This window comes from Aplidium turbinatum, chromosome 12 (assembly GCF_918807975.1).
Source record: "Aplidium turbinatum chromosome 12, kaAplTurb1.1, whole genome shotgun sequence".
NCBI lineage: Eukaryota > Metazoa > Chordata > Ascidiacea > Aplousobranchia > Polyclinidae > Aplidium > Aplidium turbinatum.
The window spans coordinates 977498-1003019 of NC_137483.1; the positions used below are offsets into that span (position 1 = coordinate 977498).

At 41.8% G+C, this 25522-nt stretch overlaps 1 protein-coding gene across 1 annotated transcript; it reads right to left on the minus strand.

Moving 5' to 3' along the window:
- Positions 1–49: 49 nt before the first annotated feature.
- On the minus strand, positions 50–21618 carry LOC145781252 (uncharacterized). Its single transcript, XM_082593029.1, has 17 exons — positions 21235–21618; positions 19745–20399; positions 14865–14964; positions 14300–14457; positions 9479–9668; positions 8573–9221; positions 7609–8160; positions 6187–6299; positions 5798–6002; positions 5501–5604; positions 4087–4177; positions 3651–3764; positions 3406–3575; positions 2688–2826; positions 2278–2536; positions 1865–2079; positions 50–1570 (listed from the first exon to the last, which is right to left on the minus strand). Exons 1-17 carry the CDS (start codon positions 21616–21618, stop codon positions 1502–1504), a joined length of 4167 nt encoding a protein of 1388 aa, XP_082449155.1. The 3' UTR covers positions 50–1501.
- Between the last annotated feature and the right edge of the window lie 3904 nt (positions 21619–25522).

Genomic DNA, 25522 nt, shown 5'->3' on the forward strand with positions numbered 1-25522 from the left:
TTCTTACCGCTAAATTATGAATTTGTTACAATACAATTATGTTGCTTGTGAATAACTGTGCAACCGTGTCCTGAGCAGTTTGTATTTAATTTCAACACAACAGTGACAGACGTTGAAACGATGTATTTTGTTCACTGTAATCACGAAACAACACTCCACACCAATTCCGAGTCATCATCGGCGTCTTACGCGCTTGACGCTTAAGCTCTGTTGCCGCGACGCAACTTTCCAAAAGTTACCATTAAAAAATCCCCATTGAGCAACACAGGCAAAACGAAAATGAATGAACGCAGAGGGTTAGGGCGATGGTAATGTTTCATTGATGTAGGTTTGATTCCCACCACTGCTATTGCTCTTTTTTTCTGCAATTACCAAACAAAGTTCAAAGGGGATTTTCTAATGGTACCTTTTGGAAAGTTGCTGCCGGAAGAGCGTCAGGCCCATCACAGTGAACCCCATTTTGTTACCCGCATAGTTGGGGTGTTCAATGTTTAGTTTAGAAAAATCTTTTTGAGTGGAGCCTCATACGTTGGACAACAAGGAAAAGACATTAAGTACAAGACAGGGATAGACAGATAGAGAACATGAATCAGTGGCACCTGTCAGTTCTCCAACTGTGTACACCCCTGCCGAGACAATAAATGAGTTTGCAGCCACATGAATACGAGTGAATATCAATGTAGATCCAGTTTAAAAAGTCGCCATGAGAGGTGTTGGGGGACAAACAACAAACTTCCTGATACAACCGCAACCCCGTTGTGACTTTTTGAGGAGCCCTAATTTAACGTACCATCGGCTGAGTTTCTTTTTGAATATGTGACGTGACGAATTTACACAGTGACGTACATGAGGTGCATAGAACAGCGTGACGTTGCAGAAAAGGAATACGTCATCGTTTGCAAGCTTTGATTGTTGAAGCGGGTTGCGGTTGTCGATCACTTTGCGTTGATTCAACGTTGCAACAGACAAGAGGATTCCTCAGATATTCTGGGATTGGAATGATCTGAAGCCTCCCAGTTCTTTCGGCGAAATATGACGTGGGAATAAACGAGAGCACCAAGCAGCGTAGTCGATTGTGACGTAACATAGGAAAGCACCAGGCAATGTGACCAATTTTTGCCTCTCCATTGTGGGGGACATTCTTATTTAACGCGGGTGACAACCTGAAAGCCCCCTGATTGAGGAGTGGAACCTCCACCCAGGATGGATCACCACTCGCGGAGGAATATTGTGTCTTTGGCTTGTCATACTGAATTAAAGTGACGAAACAACAAACGAGCTACGCAAGTGATAAATACGTAATCAAGCAGCGACACCTAGCGTATGCTAAATTATGAATAAATGTCCGCTAACAGGCGGAAAATACTGAGAGATGGTATTGCTGAACAGGAAATAATTAAACTTGCAACGAGATTACGACGAGGCAGTGCGTGCGCGAATGACGTCATGAATCGAACTTGAACAGATATGAATTAATAATAAAACACTAAAATCCATGACGTCACTGCACAGCGCAGCACGGCGTGGAAGTAGCTGAAGATGATTGTTCATGGCTGATGTTCATTCCAACCTGTAAGCAACAAACGAATCAAGTTGAGTCCTCAACACTTGATGACGTAGCCGGCCGAGCAACTTTGTCTCGTTGAGTAGTTTTGAAACATGTCACTTTTGATCTTTCACACTTTAATTACTTTACATTTATTAGTGATGCGACTGCACCTTATCCTTTCTACTTAGGTCTCGTACGTGTTTCAACGCTCGCGTTTTGTCGCCTCTACCTCCTCCTAGACCGCTGTTGTGATGGAAACGATTATTATTGACTAGGTTGCCATGAGAACAACAGCCATGATCTCTAGCGCCTCACCGTGTAGCGATAATGGGAATCGTATGACGTGAACTTCTCCGCTCTATCGCTGTTGGGAAGGGCCACGGACCGGACGCAGGCCCAAGACGCGGTCGCGCTCGGCATCGTCAGCTCGACCTCGCATTGCTTGTACCGTGAGATGTCGCCGCTGAGTTGTAGCCATCGTTCGGATTCGAGTTGAAGGGCGCAGGTGAACACTTGTGGCGTGTTTTGAGCTGGAGAAAAAAATTAATGAATAATCAAATCACCAGTGTATCTGTTGCACTTCTTATGGAATGTAGCAGCACAGACGTCCATGGAAACCTATTAAATGTTCTCATCCGCCACATTCCTTATAAAATTGGTAATATAAAGGCTCATTGCAATCCTAAAACCCAACAGCCCCTTCCTCCTCCTTGCCCTACCAAGCTCACCTGCGTTCTTCTCCGGGAACCGACGAAGTTGCCATACCACGGCTTCATGTGCTGCTTCGTACTTAGCCCGCCCCACCGAAGCAACCATGACAGCATGGCCCACCACTGCCTCATTTCCTCGGGCCCCACGTGGGGCTGAATGTAAACGAGCGACCCTTTCTGACTTGACCGAGCGCAGGTTCACCAACCCCCGTTTGAGGAAGCCAGCGCTCCATGACTTGGGCACAGGGAAGCGGATGGACACATCCTCACATGGCACCTACAAGAAGAATCGGTTAGAAGAGAGGTTTCTGGGTTAGAATAAGTGTTTTGGGGTTAAGTTGGGCGTTTTTTGCGTAGGGAATGGGAGGTTCTATGTCACAACAGGGTTTCTGGGTTAGAATTAGTTTCTCCCAAAAGCACTGACTCACCTGGTTCAGCTGGTCCTTGGTGGCCCTATGGGCAGAGCTCAGCCGCAGGACGCATCGAAGCGAAACGGATGACCCATTTATGGCCACAGTGATCCGCAGAGTGACGGGGGGTTCCCCACCCACGTAGTCGCACTTGAACCTGGAATTGCAAAGATATCATCGACCAATCACAGATGGAGATCAAACCGTTTCCCTCACCACTAGGATGTTTCATTTTTTCGGGAGTTTTGAAATCAAAAATACTTAAAGTTTAATCATTTCGGATTTTGGTTACATACAGCCGATCTAAAATATTTTTTCGATTGGACTACTTTTGAGAGGGTGCTCACTTCAGCCCCCTCAAAGTTTGAAAAATTAAAGCGTGAGAAAATTCGCAGGAAGTATGCGATATCTCGGTAACGGAAGAAGATAGGAAGACGTGTGTCAACTTGCAACGTCGCCCACGAAGTATCACCACTCATCAGTCATGCCGCTGCTGGTAGATGGCTACCATCCAGGTGATGCCAATCTACGAAGTATAGAAGCAGATAATTCCTTTAGTCATTAAATCGTTCCACTGTCGCCGCTTTAGGCTTAGACATGGTGAGCTTTTTATTAGCCCAGTTCACTTATTATTGCAGAGCTAACTTGATCGACCTTGTCAACTTTCGCCGCCATCCCAGTACCAGCAGCATAAATGCATTTTATAATTTGTGGCAGAAAAGTATGCGCATCTAACCTTGCAAGCTCAAAGCGGCAGGCATCGGGAGGGTAAAAAGTAATGGCGGCAGATTGCGCTTCGTATCCTCGCGGAGAGCATTTGTGGACTTCGACGTCTTTGATTTCGACCCAATCCACGTTGCTGCTCGGTATGATGTCGCTTCTCTTCACCACTTCGTTCCCTTCCACCTGCGATGGCAAGATTCCAATGAACGAGATTAGCTCAAAGCAAGAGGTGCCGAGTTCAACCACCAAGCAACGCACCTTCTTGTCGTTGAAGGTTATGGTAGCCTTGGGATCGCCAGAAAGAAATGACGTCGTGTAGACGTGTACCATGACGTCACACGCTTCGATGACTCCTTTTGATGACACAGAGCCCTGTTGAGAATAGCAAGAGTTGAAATTACTTTTCATGTCAGCCAAACAGCGCGATGCATAGGAGCGAGAGGCAGAGCGATGATCCTGGTACCGAGAAGTCCTTCCTGAAGCTCAACTCCGAAATAAGGCATAGAAGATGTCGTCACGCTGAGAGCGCGTGCCACCGCACCAGGTTCTTCAGGAATTGTCTTATCATAAATGCGGCTCACAGGTTGAATAACATATTTCGAAAATGACTTCATCTTAGTTTCGTTTCAAATTTAGTTTCCTGATGCAGCATTGCGATTGATCAACGCCCCACCATAACTTCGCCTTCGCTCACCGTGAATTGATCCTGGAGGTGGAAGACAATCTCATCCCTGGAGTGGTACTTGACCGTGGGCCGGTGATCTTCCTCCTTCGATTGTTCGCCCCTGTCACGTCATAATACGTCACATTGTTACGTACATCACAATTATGTTGAAACTGTTCGCCTACATAACACAATGAGTAGATGCGATGGGTTGATCATCGATCATCTACCTGCAATCATATTATCGCAATCATGCACATGCAGAGATGGATCCAGCCTCTAATTTTTGGGGGGGTGCTGCTGAAATCTATTTTCATTCAAGAAGGTCGATCAGTGTGGCACTGTCAAAATGTGTCTCTGCTGTATTTGGCATACTGATAAGCATTCATGTTGTTAATACAGATGTTTTTGTTGGGTGCAACCTAGTTCGTACGTACCCTGAACAGGTCATACCCTCAGTTCGTACCCTGAAAAGATCAAGAAAAAATTAAAAAAAGCCGAAGTCGCTGTTCGGAGTTTCCGCAAACATTTTAAAATTTCTGGTAATGATCCTAAGAGTTTGCCGAACCGAAGTCACTGATCGCAGTTTCTACAAACATTTTAAAAGGGTTAGGGTTGAGATCGGAGATTCTGCAAACATTTTAAAATTTCCGGTAATGATCCTGAGTTTTTGTTTGTTTATGGAAACTTCGGCTTTGTGCTATTTTTTCTCTCGATCTTTTCAGAGGGAAAATTTTAAAATGTTTGCTGAAACTGCGATCAGCGACTTCGGCTTTTTTAATTTTTTCTCTCAATCTTTTCAGGGTACGAACTGTTCAGGGTACGAACTAGGTTGCATCCTTTTTGTTTAATATTAATAAAGACCTGAAAACGGAGAAAGAGTGCATGAAAAATCAAGTCTTAGAAACAAGCATGAATAAAAAACACTTATGGTATAACAAAATTCAATAACGTGATGAAATTTTAGGAAATATTCTAAAGTTTCAAAACATGAGCAGTACCTACAAAACACATCATTATTTCCATTGGTACACATTCCATAATCTACACAGCATCAATTCGTTACATGCTGAGATAAAATGCTATGATCTATCAAAATATAAAGTAATACTAGTAGATTTTAATATCATTAGTTTATTAAAATAATAGCAGTTTGAAACTTTTGGGGGAGTGCGCACCCCCCCACACACACCCCTTGGATCCATCCCTGTGCACATGTAGCCCTGGAACTAATACGTCTCATTATAGATGTAGCTACGACGTCCAGTGATGAAAACTGTGTGGCCACACCTTGTGTACGGGACAATTCACAAACAACAACATTTCAACAAAGATAAGCTTCACTTTGTCGATCGTGACGACCGGGACTGCGTTAGTGGTTCAAAGACTTTAACTGTCAGGGTTAAATTTCAGCGAAATCATCACTTGCAAACACAGAACTTACCTGTTGGCCCGAAAGGCCGCGTTCTCGATGGCGAGCAGCAAGCTGAGGAGGTCGTCGTACCTTTCTGTGGCCAACTTGACGACTGGTCTCGCTCGGAGGGAGTGCTGGAAAGCATCACGTGACTATTATGCACCAATCACGGAGTGTCATCAAAACAACTTTGCAGCAACAAAGAAACGCCTTTCACGCTGGTGGGTGAGTTTAGTTATGGCGTCATAACGAACAAGGACGACTATTCTCAATATCAAATCCACTTCCATGGTCGCCCCACCAGATGTTGAACCCGCCACCACCCACCTTGAATCCTTGCGGGGTCCTGGAGACATATCTGTCTCGTCGGGAGCCGAACGATCTCTTCTCCTTGTATCGCGTCTCCAAGATCTTCACCACGTGCACCTTGCGTTTGAATGAATGGAGCATGTCTTGCTTGGTGGGGGAGTGGGGATCTCCCCGGGGGTGTTCCCGTTTCATTTCCTGGTTGAGCGAATGGGAATCGTCAAACCTGTTTAACGACACGACACAATGAAATAAATGTGACGTCACACAATCATCAGTGACGAGTGGAACGGTTGAATAGAAAGCCTCGCTGGTAAAACTTTGACATTTGACAAAAACCATTAAGTTCAAATAATTAAATCCAAGTTATGATGATTTAACTAAAGAAGTTCATGGAATTGTCCGATCACCTGTGCCTCTGCGTTGTGGGGGATATAGTCCAATCGTGTCTCTCGAGCTGGACGAAGAAGAACGGATCCACCGACTTCTCGTTGTGGTACAGCTGCAAGGATGGGTGGTTCACCTGAACAGAGAACGATTTATGACGCAATGTTTCACAACATTAAAAAAATTGCTCGGGCGAGGAATCGATCTTGTGGAGTGTAAGTTACCACTGCACCATTGAGACGCAACAAAAACGTTTCATCGATTCGAATTTATGGGGCTCAAGTTGTCAACCTCCTAGTGGTGAGCCCTGGTAATTGATTCTTGCAATCAAGCGAATGACAACAAATCGAGACGGCAATTGTAGCTCACAGAGCTCCATCCTGTACTCATAAGCTAGAAGATCGGAATTTATTTTCTTCAACAAATTAAAGAATGCTCCAATCTCGTAACCACTCATTCAATTGAGAAAACGTTAATACAGGGGCGGGCAACCTACGGCCCGGATCCGGCTCGCGTGCAGCTTTTGTGCGGCCCGTGACAACGTTCATAACTGCTCCATGTATCCGGCCCGTGACCGCATCAAAATTAGTGCTTTTCCTGATCGGCCAGATGCAATTTATGGTGTATATTTCTTATAGGCGCCAACTTGTTTTTTAGGCCACGAAAAGACTTTTTAAAGTAACCACTGATAGGTCTATAGACGTAGTGGTTAGTTCTATGAATACAAACGAATTTATTTTCACACAATTGCTGTAGTGTAGATTTGACACCTGTCAGGAGATAGTTCATTTTCTAGATTAATTCTATGAACGTGTTATATGCAGCATTATAAAATTTATATCGTAAAATTATTGTGCGCGCGTGTGTGTGTGCATTAGAACTATGCCATAAAGTTGTACTGAGTGTGGGACGATCAGAAAAGATAAAAATTCTAGACTAGAAAAATCTTAGCAGCAACATTCTTTAAAAAGATGGGCACAAAAGGTGACAAAAATATTCAAGCGAGTTATGCAATGACAAAACTGACAGAAGGAAACGTGCTGTGGAACGAGAACTTATAAAGGAATGCTTGATGACAGTTGCAGAGATCGTTTGTCTACAGAAAAAGCCGTTATTTTCAACCGTCAGCTTTTCTAAGAGCAGCTACAAGACGAGTTGAAGATATCTCTGAGAATATGAGGACACTGAAAGGACAAACTCAAAAGGAACTAAAAAGACAAAACGAGAATAAGCTTCATATTGAACAAATACGAGTTAAAATATTTCTCTTATGTTATTGAATGATCATGATAGCGCCCGCCTCCGCATTATCACCACTTCGTTTGGCCCGCGCAAACAAAAAGGTTGCCTACCCCTGAGTTAAACGGTAAACAACGACCTCCTTTCATAAGCTGGGTCGGTCTTCTGAAGAAGATTGACACAAACACCGATCAAATCGCGCCCACCTTATCAGCTTTAAGTCGGACGAAGATCCCGACCCACTTCCTGGAGCTCAGCAACCTCTTCTCACGAGGAAACCGCATCAGCATCTGCCACTCGGTGGCGCGGGAGAGCAAAGTTTTATGCATTTTTTGCTTCAGCTTTTTTATCGTAACGTCTCCTCCTGCGATCCCCTCTGGACTTTCAACGGAGATTGCTCGTTGTAATTTCTCCAAGGAGTCGAGAGAACTTTCTCTTAGGTCAGGATAAGCTGGAGTCATCTGAAGAGCCTGACAGGTCTTCACATCTGTACTCCCGATGCTTTTTGGAGAAAGATCCAATTCTGGAGATTTTGAAAACACATTCACGATGGAAAGCGTCTTTTCTAATATCGTTGGATCCTTCTCGCTGACACCTGGAGAGGAATCGAGTTTCATCTCACTCTTATGAGGAAACAATGATGCGGATCCCACCAGGTTGACATTGTTTGAGGAGGAATCATTCTGATCCTCCAACTCCAGCAAACTCAGGTTATCCGAAACTGATGGAGTTCCGGAGCTGGAAGGAAGGCGAGGAGTCTAAAGAGAAAACATTTAATCATGAAATGACATAACACCCAAGAACATCCAACTCCGGTTCCCAACATAGTTTGTAAAATAAAACAATTCCAAACCATGGCACCAACACACCTATGTAAACTAAATACAGTACACCTATGATTAACTATGAACCATCATAGAAACAGCAGATATGCTTCAAGGAAGATTTTATGATTCCAAACAACGGAAAACACACATTTCACTATTAAACTTCCCATAACAAAATGAAGAAGCTGGGAACAAATTCCCAACTTAGTTGTTATATTTGCTCCTGGAATAAAGCAACATGATGAACCACTTCAGTGATGGAAGATTTGCAGAAGACTAAACAATTCCCTTCAAGGAATAAAATATCAAGCAAACAAAAAGCCACCAACAAAAGCACACTCACCTCTGTGGAGGGTTGCCACTGCGACGAGTGAGCGCCTGGTTCACCACTGAACGTGCCACCTTGGAATGGGGAGGCCGCAGATTGCGTCGGGCGGCGTCTGAAACTCCCCACTGAAGTACGGGCTTTTGTGGACTTGGGAGGGGGTGCTATGGCAGGTATGGGGCCGGTGGGGTGGGTTGGCTGAGGGGAAGCGATTGGAGGCGAAGCGGTTGATGACTGGAATTGAATTCGCTCAAACGGATTCAACTCTCCTGTACTTGCGGCGAGAGACAATGTGTCCCCGGAAGGGGGGTCGCTCCAAAAAGGGTTGGTCGATGACATGGGAGCTTTCATTTCACTTTTATTGACAACAGTTTCAGCAGCAAGCGTTGTTACCTCCAAGGAACCCTCATCATCAATCGGGATAGTGGCGGATGGGGAATCATTATTTGATTCCGAATTGTCACTTTTTTTCTTCCTTCTTCGCTTCAAGCTATCCCCCTGAGCTGTCATATCAAATACGGTTTCCAGTTCCTCCCCACAACTTTCATCTCCATCATTCGAAGACCCACCAAGCTTCTCAGCTGATTCAGAAAAATCAACCAAGTTGTTCTGCGACCCCTTGTCTGCTCTGTTGAAGCCCTCCAGTCCCGTCATATCCGCCGACAACCTGAGGCAATTCATAAAAAGTTATAAGCTTGCACAGGTTCAAACAGTGGAGGTGTCAATCCCAACAATTTTTGGTCTCGGATGAAAACAGTCTTCGGATATCTGTGTCTGTTTTTCGACGCATCCGGCTTACGGCCGGTGATTAAAGATTTAGATCAGGTGAACAGAAAGGCAACGAAGCGAATGGGTCACTCACCCCTAGACCACACGGCCGAAGGTCTGTAAACGTAAACAATGTGAAAGCGTTTCTGACATCACCTGTTCAGATTCACGTTGAATACGTCATCAATGTCAAGGTCGTCATGGGAACCGACGTCACCGAGACTTTGAGGGCTCGCATTGTTTGAAGTCGCCCCATTGGCTTCCCTCTCATTGGGTATGGGCTGCCAACGAGACAGGGGTTTCACTGGGGAGGAATCGGTCACTTTGATGGCAACCTCGTCTCCGACTGCAACATAGAAACAACATCGTCGTCGCCAGGACCGTCATGATTATTGTTTTAATTTATTATTATTATTAGTATCACAAGAATCATTATTGCTATCAGTATGATTAGGTACCCAGTTCTATGATGTGGTTTGTCGAGTACGATACTTGTTCTGGGTACAAACGTAAACAATAGATTCCAAGTGAGACTGCAGTTCAGGACTTCGGTGCGCTACGGATTTCATTGAGCACACAGTGCTTTGAAGGTAATGTGGCTATGAGGCCTACGTCACGAAAACTTGCAAGCGATTCGAGAAATCACGGTTACCGTATACTCAAAGTCAAAACCATTTCGCGCTCACGCGTGGCGCAGATTTTTAGAGGTTTGTATGTGCACCCTGACATGAAAAAGGTTAAGAAACATGTAACGGCATGTTCCCTTCCGATCGCTTATACAGTGATTGTATCGTTATCCTATGCAACGCGATAATGGGCGGTAAGGAATATGGATACAACGAGGGGGGTCGGCGATTGTGTAAGTTCTACAAACAACACATGCGGCCTTCGATGCAGGGGCGGGAAGGATAGCGGGTTAGCGACATCTTTGCACAGCCTGCAACTGGTTCAAGAAATCAATTCTTGTTAAAGCGATGCGTTAAAACTAACAGACAGACAAAAAGTTTCGATTTATTAAAAATGCTTGTCGGGAAAAATCGATCGCATTAAGAAAGCACCGGTCGCGTCCATTAACGCAAATTAGCTCTGTGACCGCTTCATGACGTCGTCGTCGTGTTCAAAGCGTCCCAACACAATGACAATGCCATGTCAAAGTGCCTGATCTTTCCTAGGAAACCCACGATGCCGACAAAACTTTGGAATATGGTGGAATACAGTAACTTCTCGACTTACGAACATTCGGAAATACGAACATTTCTATTTTCTCACAAAAATTTTCGTAAATGCATCTCTGGCGGGTTTGTTTGTGTTGGAAACAGTCCTTATTTTCTCTTTACGTATAATAATTTCCGTATCGTCATAATGGCAACGTGGATATAAAAATCCATTGTAGATTTTCGTATCCGTGATCCAACAATGGTCATTGTTGCGACGACAGTAGGTCAGTATTCCGGCCAGTGGAGTGCACTGCCGCAATGTTGCCACACGTAGAGATTTATAGTAAGATAGTAAAAAGATGCATAGCAAGTAGCGTAAGGCGAGTGGTGGGGCTAGAAAACGGCAAGCCATTTCGATGGAAACAAAAGTGTCAAAAATAAAGAAGCTTGATAGTGGTGAAAAAATAGTGAATGTGGCAAGCTCTTATGATACAGCATGAATCGTTCCACTATTGTCACAATTTACAAGAGCAAAGACTAAGAGCGTATTATGGAACATGTGAAAAGTGCAGTGCCTATGCAGTCTACCATCATTAACAATAAAAGGGGGAGGCTTATGGAAGAAATGGAAAAACTTCTCCATTTATGGGTGGAACTCCAGTGGCAGCGGCGTGTAAGACTTAGCCTACAGCACTAATTCAGGAGAAAGCTAAGTCACTTTTCGAAAACTCAAAGACAAAAGCTGGTAATAGTGCGGAAGACGAAACGTTTGCTGCAAGTTCTGGAATCTGGATGGCTTCAACGCTTCAAGAAACGAGCAAACTTGCATCATGTCTCTGTCTCCGGTGAAGCAGCAAGCGCCGACAAAGTGGCTGCCGAGAAATTCCCGATTACCCTAAAAAAAGATATCATCGATGGCGGTGATTATTCTCCCCAGCAAATCTTCAATGTGGATGAGACTGGGCTTTTCTGGGAAAAAAAAAGCCTCAGAAAACGTATGTTAGCCGTGAAGAGAAAACGATGCCAGGTTTTAAGGCGGCGAAGGATAGGTTGACCCTGATGTTGGGCGGCAAGGCTTCAGGAGACTTCAAAATCAAACCACTATTAGTTTATCGAGCTGAGAATCCCCGGGCATTGAAGAACATCACAAAAAGCTCTCTTCCTGTGATTTGGAAGTCAAACAAAAAAGCTTGGGTGACACTTATTTTACTCCAGGACTGGTTTCTCCACCACTTCATTCCTGAAGTCAGGCGATATTGCCGGGAAAAGGAAGTTCCTTTCAAGATTCTCCTGATCTTAGATAACGCACCTGGCCACCCGCCACACTTGAGACTTTGATCCCGATGTGAAAGTTGTATATCTACCTCCAAATACAACTTCACTCCTTCAGCCAATGGATCAAGGTGTTATTGCTAATTTCAAGAAGAATTACACACTTCGTGTATACAAACAAGCATTGAACGCAGTAGAGGGTGATCTTAATATGACCTTAACCGACTTTTGGAAAACACTTAAACATTCGAACGTGTATAGAGCACATTGATCCTGCATGGCGTGAAGTGTCCCAAACCACAATGAATGGTGTCTGGAAGGCTTTGTGCCCACAGTTTGCAAACAACTTTCAAGGATTTCAGCAAGAGGAGAAGAAGATTCTTGAAAATCTCATTGAAATATTTAAAAAGCTCGATATTGACCTAAGGGAAAATGATTTTCAAAAGCTTTTTGAGTCACACACACAGGAACTGACAAATGAGGAACAAATGGAATTGGAAGCCATGCAAAGACAAGAAGATGAAGATGATGAAGAGATTGTTCCTACAAAGAAGTTTGAAACAAATTTGATGGCCGATGGGTTTAGTTTGATTGAGAAAACTCCCAGTGTTTTTGAGAATCAGGATCCGAATGTAGAGCGATTCTCAAGGGTAGCAGCCATTGTCCGCGATTCCTTCAAATGTTATCACATCATCTACGATGAAAGGAAACGAAAGACAGTGCAATCTTCCTTGAACCAATTCTTCAGGAAGCGTGATGACCCGCAAGAGAACGACGAATCTGTAGAAAGTCTTCAAGAAAACGTAGAATAACTGCATTCAAACTCAACAACTAATGTGTTTTGAATAAGCTGCCTTTTTTGTCAGACGTTCCCTCCTTCTATTCCAACGTCGATGGACAGCTTAAATCCATAAAACAATGTAGGCTACGTAGGCTACTTTGCACACTACACTGTATATTTATGTAAATACAATGTAGTGATTTGAGACAATGTCTGCTGTGTTTTACTTTATTTCTATGCGTTTAATATTAGAAAGAACTTAGGTGTATGTTGCGTATGTGATGGACGAATGTCTAGTAGACATAGGCCTAAGCAGTTCTGTAGGCTACACCAAACAACAGTACAGTTTGAACTTACGAACAATTCAAGATACGAACGGCCGTTCGGAACGCAACTTGTTCGTAAGCTGAGGAGTTACTGCACACCAAAAACAAAAATAGCTCCGAATTTCACAGTAAATTGATAAAAATCGAATCTATTTAAAGCTTTTTCCGGGCAAATGTGGCTTCATCAGTAAGTTATTCTTATTTCAATTTGTTGTTTTTTGTTGCAGTTTTGTTCGTTGCTTTCGATTTGCAAAATGCTCGAGTTAGGTTTGTGGAACTGTCTTCACTATTGTGCAAACCAAAGCTAATAATTAACCTTCAGCACACAAACCAACGCACCAGCAGAGACAGAAAATGGTAAAGTTGTCGACGCGCCCCCATTGTCGGCAACAAACTAAGTGATCGTCAACGCCACAATGTACGTCACGCTTTCTATAGGCGCGCAACTGTCGCGTTGCAATTTTGCAAATCGTGTGGATAGAAGCAAGATAAATGACTTGGAGAGATATCGATTTTCCGCGCATGCAACAAAATCATTAAAAGCTTTCGTCAAACTTGGAAAGACTGGACGCGAGGCCATCAAGTGGACCATGACCAATGGTCATTGACCATGCCACCAAAACAATGGTAGCATTTCTTTTCAAGCTGATTTACATAATTAATCATGCTTACTGTGACGACATAATCAATGCTCACACAGGGATCAGGACATTCTGTTGCGGTCGGCCTGCCGCAGGGACATCATACGGCGAGGCTACTTGACGTTATTTCTGTCCTGCATTGCACAGATATTTGCTTACTACTACTAGTGTAGTGTTGAATGTGCATTCTAATAAAGTTACCTATTTTGTGACAAAAGATAATACATTAACGTGACATTAAAAAGTTTTGAAATGTGGTGTCACAGGAGACTATCACGCATAAGCTAGATGGAAAGAAAAGCAAATGAATTTGTCACTCAACAAATAGACGATGACTGGAGTTTAATTAACAACACCAACAATCCGGGTCGAGAGAGTGGGTTTGATGCCTCAGCAGCAAGTTGCTCCAAAAGTATATATATGAAAGTCTTATATCCTCTACTTAGAAGATACACTGAGCCCACCTTGCATGCAATCAACATGCAAGGAACTAACAATGAACGAACAGGAAACATTAGGCTAGGGATGATGATGAATGATTGAAATCTTAAAATAACAAAGCTTAGCGTTGGAAAGTTTCAACCATAAACCTTGCAAGACTTCATATTGCCAGACGCCGGCACAATGAAGTAGATGCTGATGTGTCTCAACGACTGTACTGCTTCTCGATGTCACAGAGATTTATAACTTACACAAGATCCTATAACAAGGATGCAACCAAAAGATTGAGCACAATAAAAAATATTTAAATATGCATTTGATTATTTGCAGTTGCCCCACCAAGTGGACAACTTACACACCTTCCACTGGAGTATCCTCTTCCGAACCGCTGGATAGATGCTGGTAACCTCGCTTCTTCTTTTTGCTTGGCTTTGGAGATCCAGAAGGAGTGTTAGCGGTCCACATCAAGTCCTCCGACTCTACTTCCTTACATGTGTCACTAGATGGAGCGGCATTGCTGGAAACGAAAACCATCAGTTAGTGAATTGGGATTGCTTGAATTTACATTTGAGCTTAAAAAACCTTCCAACACCTTGAAAAGGTCATTGGGTGAAATATGTTGCCGGAGGGGCTGTTTGGAACCAGGTTGGGTCGCTTGGTGTTAAGCGTTCAATTGATTCAAAATTTGACGTGTCAAACAAATTCAAATCAAAATGAAAAAAACACAAAAGCATTGCACCGTTCAAACCTGCATTGGCGTTCCTACTCCGTCTGGCAACACAAGGCTGGTGGTGGCGGATTGTATCAAAATCAATCAAACAACAACGACAGCGAAGTCAAAAGAAGTTTAAAATGAAAACATATTACATAGTGGTTTAGACAGCATGACAGACGTGGAACACTGGCAGCAGTAGTGCAACATACCTTGCAATGTCAACTGATGATTGACTGGAGCAAAGATAATTCAATCCTGCCAGAGGTGGAGCTGCCTCTTGTTGCGAGTGGCCACTTTCAATCAGGTTGTCTGCACAAACAACCAACGACATGAAAGATATATCATCATAACCTTTCTTAAAGTTAGTTTTTATTAATTATGGTGCTTCTGGCCAGAAAGGCTGCTGCAGTATAAATTGCTTTGTAATGGTGCTACATAAAATTCTAGACTACTTGCTCCAATTCAAGTGTCACAGAACAAGTTTGTCCGATCGTGTAACGTGTAATTTGTCCCAAGATCAACAAGTACCGTACACAACTATTCTTTATCCTAAAATTAATGTATCCTACTCAGAATTAAAGATTTTATTAAATTAGAGACTGCAAAGTTCATGTACAAATATGTGCACAAAATGCTGCCACGGGCCTTTGCTGGCTGGAGTGGCTGCTTTGCTTATGTAAATGACATTCACCAGTATTGTACACGTCAAAACAAATATAATCATTTATATTTGCCATCTATAAAATCAAACTTTGGTAAGAAGATGCTATGTTTGATTGGAGTGTTATTATGGAATCAAAAACTAAACTAAGCATCTTACAGTACTTTTAAATTTAAACACAAATGCTTCTTAAAACATTTGTACAGTTAGGTCATTCCTAAAACATATCGTCTGATTATCTGTTTGCACATACTCTTTGCGGCGGAATGGCCCGTTTCGGCGAGTCCGATTCGGCGAGTCCGATTCGACTAGTCCGATTCGGCGAGTTCCCTATTCGGCGAGAGCCTTTTTCGGCGAGTGCCCTATTCGGCGAGTTTTTGAAATTTTTAAAAGGAAATTATCGGGTACCGTAGCCTAATTACAATTGCCGTTTTCACATCGTTTTAACGTCGCTAAACGTTGAAATCGTGCAGAAAGGAATAAAAATAAAATGTTTGAACTATTAAATTAAAATTCGTCATGTCAGTTTAGTTATTTTTATTTTTGACCATCATATCAAAAACAATATCCGTCAACATAGCAGAGGTAGAAGCGACAAAACGCGAACGTTAAAACGTGCTTGAATTCGTCATGTCAATTCAGTTGTTTTTATTTCTGATCATGATATCAAAAACAATTCACGTCAACATAGCAAAGGTGTAGAAAAAGGTAGAAGCGACAAAACGCGAACGTTAAAACGTGCTTGTGACAGAAGTAAGTTATTGAGTTGAAAGAAATTTGGCAAGGTTGCATCACCTTCAGAAAAATTTAAGATATGAAGGAAAAATAAAACAAAAAAAATTAAAAAAAAAAAAAATGTTTATGTCTATAAGTTAGTACTTTTGAATAGTTAAAATCATAGGCGCTTAACTATTTTTTTGGCCGTGGGGGCGAAAGCGTGTTTCATCAGCAACGTAAATTCAGCGAAATGTCACGCAGATGGATGACGTAATTATGTCGTCACACTAGGATTGCTTTTATTGCCACACTCGGAGTTATCGCTACGTTCGACCTGCCGTTAATTATTATAAACAAAGCTCGACCAAAACACATGCTATGCGTCTGCGTTGGCTAGCGGTTGATGGACTACGACTCTTTAAGCTAAGCACAACATAAAGTTTAACAACGAACAAGAGACGAAAAGGTTTACTAAAAGGTATACTGTAAATGGAATGAAAATACTAACTTGATCATATGCTTGAAAATATACCTGTTGAAAGCAAAATCATTCATGTTTACATCAATTCAACAGCACGTCACCTTTAATAAATTTAAAAGTTGCTGACATCCGTAAACAGCCCTTGAAAAATATTTACAGAGAGACGTTTGATTAAGTTTTCGACTTGACATTGCTCCCTTTTCGCTACAATATCGCAACTTATGGCTGACCAGCTTTCAAGTTCCAATTCGCTGTAATACGCCCGTTTTCGTGTTGCAGATAAAACAAAAGATGCGCATATTCCCCGCCTTTGATCTGGTTTGTATGGCAACGGTCGTGTGTGCGCCATGCAGTTTGCGCAAGTCCGTTGTTGTGTTGATTATGCCGCTTGTGCGACTGTGCGCAATGCGGTTTGTACCAGCCCTTGTTACGTTGGTTAGTGGTAACCTCGGGCCGAGACTTCAAGTTCATTTTCACAGCAACCGATTCACTGCCGCAACAATTCTCTGCAGAGGTTTCGACTTTCGAAAGCGACAGCGAGACTGTTTGCAAGCGTCTGCAGACGTTAAATCAACGTAAATATGACAGATTTTTTTGTCTGGGGTGGGATTGTAGCATCGCTACTCGTTCTAGTGATTATTTACTGCAAAGCTGTTGCGGTTTGCATTTAAAAATGTGTTCCTGCTGCCGATCGCTAGTTCATCTATTGTTTTATGTATCAATGCCGCATAAAAAGTTGCTCCCACGCGGAAATGTGCGTGGGGGCCTGGTCCCCACGGCTTAGGCGCCTATGGTTAAAATGATTAGTTTGGATCAACAAATGTGTGACCTACACTCCTACAGCTTAGATTGAAAGGAAATTATCGGGTAGGCTACCGTAGCCTAGTTATCCCGACCAGCAAAAATTTGTTCCAAGAACCCAGTTAGCCTAACAGTTCATTTTTACATTGTAGTAACAGAATGAAAAGGCTAACCAAGTGTGTGGCCTATCATTTTAACGTCGCTAAACGTTGAAATCGTGTAGAAAAGGGTGCTTTTGCTGACTAGGATACGTTGAAACTGAGAAACATCCAAGCACGTTTTAACGTTCGCGTTTTGTCGCTTCTACCTTTGCTATGTTGATGTGTATTGTTTTTCATATGATGGTCAGAAATAAAAACAACTGAACTGACATGACGAATTTTAATTTATTAGTTCAAACATTTTCTTTTTATTCCTTTCTGCACGATTTCAACGTTTAGCGACGTTAAAACGATGTAAAAACGGCAATTATAATTAGGCTACGGTACCCGATAATTTCCTTTCAAAAATTTCAAAAACTCGCCGAATAGGGCACTCGCCGAAAAGGGCTCTCGCCGAATAGGGAACTCGCCGAATCGGACTAGTCGAATCGGACTCGCCGAATCGGACTCGCCGAATAGTAGCAGACCCCTTTGCGGTGGGATGGCGCAGCGGATAAGGCACTCGCTTTCCAATCATGCAATCCTGGTTCGACTCCCGGCTTAAGCTGGTTGTTGAAAATCACCGCTCACCTCTACCCAGGGTGTAATAAATTGGGTGGGCGTAGTTGCTGAAGTAAAGGCGGCCGAAAGAAAGGAACTGGCCACCCTACTCTCGTTAGTGCCGACTGCCGAAGGCTTAGTATAATGAGAACCTTATCTTCTCATCCCCCGATGCTTGGATCAAGTATGGGACTCACCTTTACCTTTACATACTCTTTGTGTTGCTTTGTCTTTGTTATTTCACCATATATATATAATATATTATGTTAAGTAGGCTACCGGTATTATGATCCTTCATTTTTGTGTTTTGCTTATAAAAATATTCAGGTGGCAGCTGACTTTGGTGACCTTTGGTCTTTCGCTGTCATCCTTGCTGTGCGAGTTATTTTTGTTTACTGTGATCCTGTATATTTTTGTTTATTCACCAGCAGAAAAAATAAACAAACTGAACGAAGACTCAAGAAGATGCATCCTACCATTGCAAACATTATAAAACCAATATACCAACTTGTTTGTTTTTACTTTCACTTGCAACCAGTGCTGGAAACATAATTATCCTGATGAATACCAAAGATTTTCAATATTCAGCTAAAAGATAAAAATGACGGCTAACAATTAAACATTTAATGGACGATTTGGCAGACCATGCTGCACTTGGGTGGCAGCATTTTGAGTCTCAACATCTTCCCATCTTGGTGAAGCAATTGTTTGTGGTAACTTAATTAAATCAAACTCAAGACTCTAAGGTAGGACTTGGTAAATGCAACTGTAGGTAAAGTTGATATAACTCGTCTTAGTGATCATGTACACAGAATTCATATTGCATAGACAAGCAGGGATGTCCAAACTCTGGCCTGCGATATGATTTGGTATGCCCCCCCGACTCCTGTCTGTTTTTACACAATGTGTTATTTTTGGCCCGCAGACAAACAGAAGCCATACAAATTCAACTTGCATTTTGAAAAAGATTGGTGAAGACAATATTTCTTACAGACCAAAGGCAGGCGAGAAAAGTTAGAATCATTGTTGCATCATAATTGCAAAATCAACTATTATTGCATGAAGAGTATATAGTAAAGAGTGATACAGTTGGGCATTCATTCATTTTCTTGATAGCAATTTCAATGACGGCTTTTGAGATTTTGCCGCAGTTGTTGTAAAGTTGTAAATTTTACCAGCAGTTAGATAAATACAAGTTTCCAGAAATACAAAAGTTTGCAAAGAAAATGTTGAGCTTTGTCTACCCAACATATTTGTGTAAGCAGACGTTCTCGCTTGTGAACTAACAAGAACCGCTTGAGATCAAAGCTGAGCAACTGCTTGGTATTTTAGGCTGAGCTTGTCTACCATTAACCTGGAACCATACTTCACCTAGGTATAGAAATCAAGCCGTCAGTTTCATCCTTCACATTAACACAGCTGTGCTTCACCAAGTTTCCGGTGAAAAACAGACAACTGATACAGCCTAGCTTATGACATCACGTGATATGGAGTCTATATAACACAATACCTAAACCTGCACACTGCACAGCGCTTTATTGTATGAAAAGGACATTAAATAATATCATATCACTATGCAATTTTTTATGCAAATCAAGATTGTCAGATGCTGTTGGCCCACAGGCACTTACTGCATTATTAAATCTGGCCTACCTGGGAAAAAGTTTGGTCACCCCTGGCATAGACTATGTCTTACACACCAAATTACAGCAGCTCCAATGTGCTTACCTTGAGATGAGCTTGAAACAGCATCAAGTAGCGACGTTTTGATGGTTGCACCTGCCAGTGGAGGGGATGATTTCTGATTTTTCATAATGTCTCTCCTCGGTGGAACAGGAGGCCCACTAGGTGGCATCTCATTGCTTGCAACGGTAGAAGATCGGGTGGCTATAATGACTGAGCTTCTAGAACGAGATTGCCGTTTTGATAAGCTATTGTTAGCACTAGATGGTGGAGGGGGCAAACGAAAATCGAAACTTGATGGAACAGGACTCTGAGCTGGAGATGAAGATATGGAAGTAAGACTCTTGGGGGACAACAAACGTTCTGGTATCGGGGGGACATCACAACCATCCGGAGTGATGGAACCTTTCACTAAATGCTCATTCAGCTTGTCGTTATCCATGGATAATATATCAAGGTTGCCATGGTTATTGTTTGTTGGTATCAACCTCCGGGTTGGAATGTCTGGAGCAGTAGCCAGTGGCATGTCTTGAACAGCTGTTATATTGTGAGGGGTTGGTTTGGGATCATCAAACGTCACCCAGTCATAGGATGTGTTCAGAGACTTAGTGTTGCCGGATGCAGACGTTGATTGTGATGATTTATGATTAAGTCTTCCCATGCTCCCGAAACTAGAATCACTCGTAGCACCAACCAGACACTGCAACAATATGAATATTAACAGAATTACTTGAAAATATAATGTTTGTTTTGACCTGAAAGAAAATAGTCTTCAACCTTACGACAACAGAAATGTTGGGCCCATAACTAGTTTCAACATTCTAGCATGGCAACATGAAAAGTCACGAGACTGAAATAAATGGTTTATAATCTCATCGCATCATTTTCTAGATGGAAATAGTGCAAAATTAGGCTTTCATGCATTACACAAAATTTTTGAGTTTTGGACTCTACTATGTAATGCTTTGAACTTTTAAAAGGTTTTTGGTCAACTTAGAGATTGATATAACAAATATGCTTAATTGATGTAGCTATGTAATTTAATGGTGCCCAATTATGCAGCTAAGAACAATGGCTCAGAGATGTAAATATGCTATTCCTTATTAAGAAACAATAAACAATCTAGAAAAAAAAACTATATATCCCTCAGTTATTTCAGATTAAAATTGAAGGAGTTAATTAAAAATCAAAAGGTGTCAGTAGCATTCTGAAGTGAAACAAAATGTTCAACCACCCACAAACGAAACCTTCAATTCACAAACAAGATTTCAAGTTTTTCAATAATTAATTAATTGTTACTCTGAATAAAAATGAGCTATTTTATGGGAAACCGATTGGCGACAATACAAATGAGCTGAGTGTCAATTTCCATTAGGGTCACAACCTTGTAATCTTGCAATGTCTCAACGTACACTGATTAGCCACAAAATTGTACCTTCACAAAACAGCATTGATGATTTTCTTCCACGGTTTTCAAAATTTTTGCTACAGTCCACAAGGGTAACAAAACAAGTGAAAAATCACACTTCACTTACAATTCTCTCCTTTTCATCTTCCCATGGCGAGTAGCTGCTCATTGAGGAACGATGGAAAACCTCGGAGTCAGATGCATCTTTGTGATCGGAAGAGCTGCTATGGACTCGCCTTGACAAAAACTGAGGAGATATCACTTGATGAGAGATATTAGTTTCTCCTGTTATTGAAACATTTGATACTGAGCTGCACAGTGATGATGGTTCAGGACAAGCTTTCTGCAGGTTGCCAACATCCTGGCCATTGTCGCCATTCTTATTTACAATTCCAAACTTTTTATCTTGTTGTCCGTCCAACAAACTGGAGACAGGCGAGGTTTGGCCTTCATCATCATCTTCAATCGACAGAGCATCACTTAACAAAGATTCTTCATGAATACTTGACATCTCAGTTACTTTGCTGATAATTCTCAACTAAAACAGAACATGACGTATATTGCAACTCCCTGCCATCAATCAAAACAATTAGTGCACACACTTCTAGTGATACATGGATGGCAGGAATCATAAGCATCTATATACAAAGTAGAGTAAGCTAGTTCTGAAACTTGGACAATTTCACAAAAAATGGAAACACAGGTTGATGCCTTGGAGCTCTGGACAAACAGGTGAATGTTAAAAATTTTATGGCAACAAAAGATCACTAAAGATCCCAATTTAGTTTTAGCTAACTTCTCATAGAAATAATCAAAAAGAATGAAATATTTTGGACCCACAATAACTCAAAACTCTCTACAAAGATCATTAAAACAAAGATTCTACATACAAAGATCATAAAAGGGGAGATAAACGGTAAAAGAAAGGTAGGCCAAGAATGATTTGGGTATCATACATCTCTAACTACGGTACTTGCGGACGGATGACGTATATAACTATACATATACACTGTATGTGCAAGAAAACGTTTGCAATAAGACGGATATATACATCATCATCATTATGTTCCTTCCTCGTATTGAGGGTTGGATACAATGCACCATTGTTCTCGACCATGAGCTGTTCGTACTGCATTTTCATAATTTAATTTTGTCCATTTAGTGATGTTTGATGTCCAAATCATTCTTGGTCTACCTTTGTTTCTTTTACCGTTAATCTTCCCTTCTATTAATGATCTTTGTAACGAGTTTTGCCTTATTGTGTGTCTAAAATACTTTAATTTTCTTCTTTTGACTATTTGTAAGAGAATTTTGCTTGAATTAAATTTGGATAATACTTCATCGTTAGTGATCTTTTGTTTCCATGAAATTTATATATAGGCTACGTATTTTGACATAAATTCCTCCTCTCTTGACTTATCTTCTGTTCATGAACAATAGGATTAGACCTGCCGTCATGCTTCACCAAGCAGTTGGATGGACAAATAAACAAAACTTTTGGAAACCACCAGACCAGAATAACTGATTGCCCTGCACGCTACCGTACCACGTCCGCGATTTGTCCCTTCTGCCTTTAGACCTCTGCTATGTACTGTTTTTCGTTGTGATGGTCAAAAGTAAAAACAAACTGAAACTGAATAAGGTAATGACTAATGAGGTACCTACCGGTACCGCACATGAGCAAGAGCAATTCACTATTCATAATTCAGCCAACTAGGGTTGCCAGAGGTTAATATAAAAAAGAGCCCAAGCTTATGCAAAAAGTAGCCCAAAAGTGGCCCAATTTTTTTAGGGTTCTAAAAAGAAGCCCAAAATGGAGCCCAAGCAAAGAAATAGGCTAATATACAAATTCTTCCAGAGCGCTTGATCATTAGTCCCAAATTATAAGTGTTTTTCCAGTTGTTCAAATCTTTCAGACAAATTGGCAACCATGCATTCACTCAACGGTTTGTTAAAATAACTACAAACAAGTACCGGACCTACCTAAACACAAAAACTGGTATAATATAATTGCTTTTCGTGATGAGCTAACGCATCAAGAGCGTTCCCCTCAAGACCATCAACAGTTTCGATAATCCTCCAAGGTCGATCAACGTAGAAACTATCTTTTCGTCTTGTTTTTTTTTTCTATTTTACTCATATAAATTGTTAAAAAAAAACTCACTAGCCTTTTTTTCTCATCTTTCTAGATTAACTTAAAAATTTATTAAGGTGTTGCGACCATGTTGTGACCATGCCAGGTGTTGCGACCCAGGTGTGTAAGGGCCGAAAGGGAGCCCTTACACACCTGGCTCGCCGGGCGGGGGATCCTAACCACTTGCTTCATGCAAAACTCAACATCCCACCTCAGGAATCTCCCCGGCAATTAAAGTCAAGACACCCCTTTGTGCCAGCTGCTGTTGAATTACTACATCCATTCAGCGATCATGCGATCAGCGCAGCACACTTCATGGAAGACAATTGGAATGCAGCGTGGTGTGCCACCGACACGAAACTACATCGTTTTATACCTCACCCGGTGGCGCGCCCCCCTGGTATGGACCTGCCTCGGCCGACTTGGGTCAAGCTCAACAGAATCCGAACCGGAGTCGGTCGCTTTCATTCCAACATGCACAAGTGGGGTTTGGCTCCCTCACCGGCCTGCGAATGCGGCGCGAAGGAACAAACTGCTGACCATGTCGTTCTCGAATGTCCGATCTATAAGGCACCAAATGGAACGCATGGTATAGCAACGCTGGACGAAGCCACACTCACCTGGCTCTCCATCACCTGCCCTGAAATTTGATTTGATCTAGTCTCAAACGAAAGAGACCATGCCATAACTGATTGTCCTGGTTTGGCATCATGCACGTTATAGCGTCCGTGTTTCGTCGCTTCTACCTTTTTCTAGACCCCTGCTGTGTTTAACATATATTGTTTTTTGTTGTGATGGTCAGAAATGAAAACAAACTGAACTGATGGCGGTGACTGATGTCCACTGCATTTTCATGAAAACCTGGATCACTTAAGTTGCCAGGATTGCCAGATTTCAAAGCCTAAACATGCACATTTTTGAAAATTGGCATCTTACGCTATACCAAATTGGTAACCCTGCCTGACCGAAGCCTCCAAAAGCGCTGCTCCTCAATGAAATAACTTTGAATTAAGTAAAAATCTTAAACTTGATACAATTTTTACATAAAAAGTTATATTATATTTAACAAAAAAAAGTAGCCCAATTGGGCGCCAGCCAAAAAAGCGCGCCCAACACGAATTTTTGGCGCCTGGAGAAATCAAAAGTAGCCCAATTGGGCGTAAAAGCGCCCAATCTGGCAACCCTACAGCCAACACAGAACAGGAGCAAGAACGGTAGGCACTTTAACATGCAGATATCCAATCCAGCACGAACCAATCAGAAGCTACGCTTTTCATGACGTCATCAAGAAGTTCTTTTATTTTGCATCATCAGCACATGCGAAAAAACAAAACAATACAAGATTACAATGTGAGCTAGGTTGTTTGCTGATGACGATGGGAGTGACAGAAGGACCGAACTGGTCATCGAGTCTGCCACAATCGAGTGGTGTCATGGCTTATTTAAAATGGAACGGTGTCGAAGTTGAACGCAAATATTGATTGATTGATATATTGATTGATTTGATTGATAGATTTATTAGATATATATTATATACAACATAGAAAAACAATACACATACGAAATTTAGCAGTGCGATATACAAAAAAAACAAAAAAAAACAGAACTACTAGAAATGATGCAAAAATACAAAATGGCATATACAATATACATACAACACAGCATACTGGTAAGACAAAAGCAAATATACAGTAATTAGCGAGATACGGTGAGAATAAGTAGAAGCAGTTTGATGGTACTATAGGTTATCAGTTACTTATACTCAGACATAGGCGCTGACTTTTATTTTTGCACGGGGTGGCGGATAGCACAATATGGCAAACTAATAACTTTCAAACTGCATGTTTTTGTTTGATTTTTACTAAGCGTGTTTCGTAGATGCAATTGTTATTTCACACCTGATTTGTAGCTCGACAATTTACAAAGCAACTTTAAAACAAAGCACAGGAGGTATGTCGTGAATTTTATTGTTACGTTGCTGCTCTGACACTTAACACTTGGCAAAAGTATTTTTGCGAACAGCAGCTCTGTCAATCCAACTGTTAATCAACTGGTCAAGTTGTAACCGTGAAGCTTCAGCTTGATAAACATTTACAATTAGGACGTGGTTCAATCGCTGTTGCGTCATGGTAGATCGCAAGTAGGTTTTTAGGCGCCTGAGTGCACTAAACGATCGCCTCGCAGGTGGTGGAAGGCAACGATAAGCATATTTTCACAATGCAGACCACGTTGGAAGCATTAATGAAATTGTTTCATTGCTTGCAAATAGATTAAGCAGTTG

Coding starts and splice junctions, on each gene's coding strand:
- LOC145781252 (XM_082593029.1), bottom strand. CDS start 21,618: ATGTCAAGTATTCATGAAGAATCTTTGTTAAGTGATGCTCTGTCGATT. Junction 14,965..19,744: donor TGTTTCAAGCTCATCTCAAG/GTAAGCACATTG, acceptor TTGTTTGTGCAG/ACAACCTGATTGAAAGTGGC. Junction 6,003..6,186: donor CCCACAACGCAGAGGCACAG/GTGATCGGACAA, acceptor GTCGTTAAACAG/GTTTGACGATTCCCATTCGC.